This window comes from Vigna radiata, chromosome 9 (genome assembly GCF_000741045.1).
Source record: "Vigna radiata var. radiata cultivar VC1973A chromosome 9, Vradiata_ver6, whole genome shotgun sequence".
In the NCBI taxonomy this organism is placed as follows: Eukaryota; Viridiplantae; Streptophyta; class Magnoliopsida; order Fabales; family Fabaceae; genus Vigna; species Vigna radiata.
Window position 1 is genome coordinate 12,602,681 of NC_028359.1, and position 1,655 is coordinate 12,604,335.

The following is a 1,655-nucleotide window of genomic DNA, read 5'->3' on the forward strand; positions in this document are numbered from 1 at the left end:
AACTAATCTTTCACGTCACACGCGATTTACATCAAACTCGGAGTAAATGACAAAAATAAAAATAAAAATGCAGTTTTATTATTTTAAATGGTTAAACTTGTTTGCAAAGACTATTTGAAATATAATGCAAAATTCAACATTTACATCAAATTATATGAGTTTCTCATAAATAGAGTTATTTTTGGACGGGAGTCGGTGAAAACATCGAAAAAAAGACTTGAAATAGAAAAAGATTTCAAGTTAACGAGAAGAAGACGAACTCCTTTTCTCATTTCTAAAATATCCTTACATAAGATTTCATCTCTGAAAATATTATTTGAAATGAACCAATTAAATGTGACTACTTTACGTTATCAAAAATTTTGGATAAAAATAATTGATAAAGAAACATTTTCCTTAAATATATAAATGGGTTGTATGTGAACAATTTTAATCTAGGAATGAATTCTTATTTTATAAGTTGATAGAATATATATATATATATTAATTATATTAATTTCTTTGATTACAAATAGTTATTGGAAAAATGAAAATAAATTAATTTTGAAAATACCAATTATTTTAAAATATAATTTATTAATTTGCAGTAATACTTATAAAAAAGTTATAAAATAAAACTCAGTAAATAGAATTATTTTTAAAAACCAAATATTGAATATAAGATAATTTAATAACTTATCAAACTATTCCAACAAATCCACTATATTTTTCTCATCTTTCACTTCATTCTATCATTTAAAATACATATCATCACAAGTTCTCATAAATCATCTAAACCAAATGGATACAATCCTCATTAATCATCTTACGAATCTCCATAAATCCACACAAATATTAAATAACGATTACCAAACCAAGCATTATTAGACCGATTAAAACCTTTTGACTCAAAGCATAGTGAACTTTAACTTGTTTTTACTCTGCTCAAGTAGTTCCTTTCCTTTGTTGGATAGCATTTCTGCCTGAAGAATCAAAAGGGCACCTTTATGTGCCATTTTCCCCGCCATCTCAATCTCGTGATTTGGTTTTCTGAGAAGTCTGAGAAGATATGCAGCATCAGCTATTTCATTTGCCTCCGTAATTGACAAACTTTGGAATTTCTGTGAAAGAAATTTCAACCGTTTCTCTATGTTTTTCACATCAGCTCCTACCTCATTGTATATCTCACCAATTTTTGGTATCTTCGACAGTTCCTCCGCGGCACTAAGGCTCAATGATTTCGTCTCAATCTCATTTTCTTCCAATGTTTGCTCATCTACATACAATGAGGTAAGAAGATTCAACATTTTAGCAACATATGTAATGAATGTCGAAGATTCTCATCTACATTTTAAATGGTGAAAAAGTAGAAGTACATAGAGTTTAAAATTGAGAAGGACCTGTACCAATTCTAATTGTACTAATATGGTCAATTTAAATTGTCGGCACACTCTCACATAATGAATTATATCTTAAACCCATATATATATGTAATTCGATTATGGTACAATAAGAATTTCTCATAGATTTAGATATCTAAATTGGCAAGACTAAATGTACGTAACTCGTTTATTAATAATTGTACTATATGGAATATACTGGTCGGAGTTAATGGTTATTCATGAGCAATTAGCAGGTATTAATTTACAAATATACGATATTAATGATTAATTATT

The 1,655-nt window shown here is 27.6% G+C and overlaps 1 protein-coding gene across 1 annotated transcript in view; it reads right to left on the reverse strand.

Annotated features, from left to right (window-relative positions):
* Positions 1-716: 716 nt before the first annotated feature.
* LOC111242529 (serine/threonine-protein kinase fray2-like) overlaps positions 717-1,655 on the reverse strand; it is an 11,785-nt gene continuing 10,846 nt past the window's right edge. Inside the window, exon 5 of the mRNA XM_022786208.1 lies at positions 717-1,255. Coding sequence (XP_022641929.1) covers positions 888-1,255 — 368 coding nt within the window. The 3' untranslated portion in view covers positions 717-887. The remainder of the gene's footprint in view (positions 1,256-1,655) is intronic.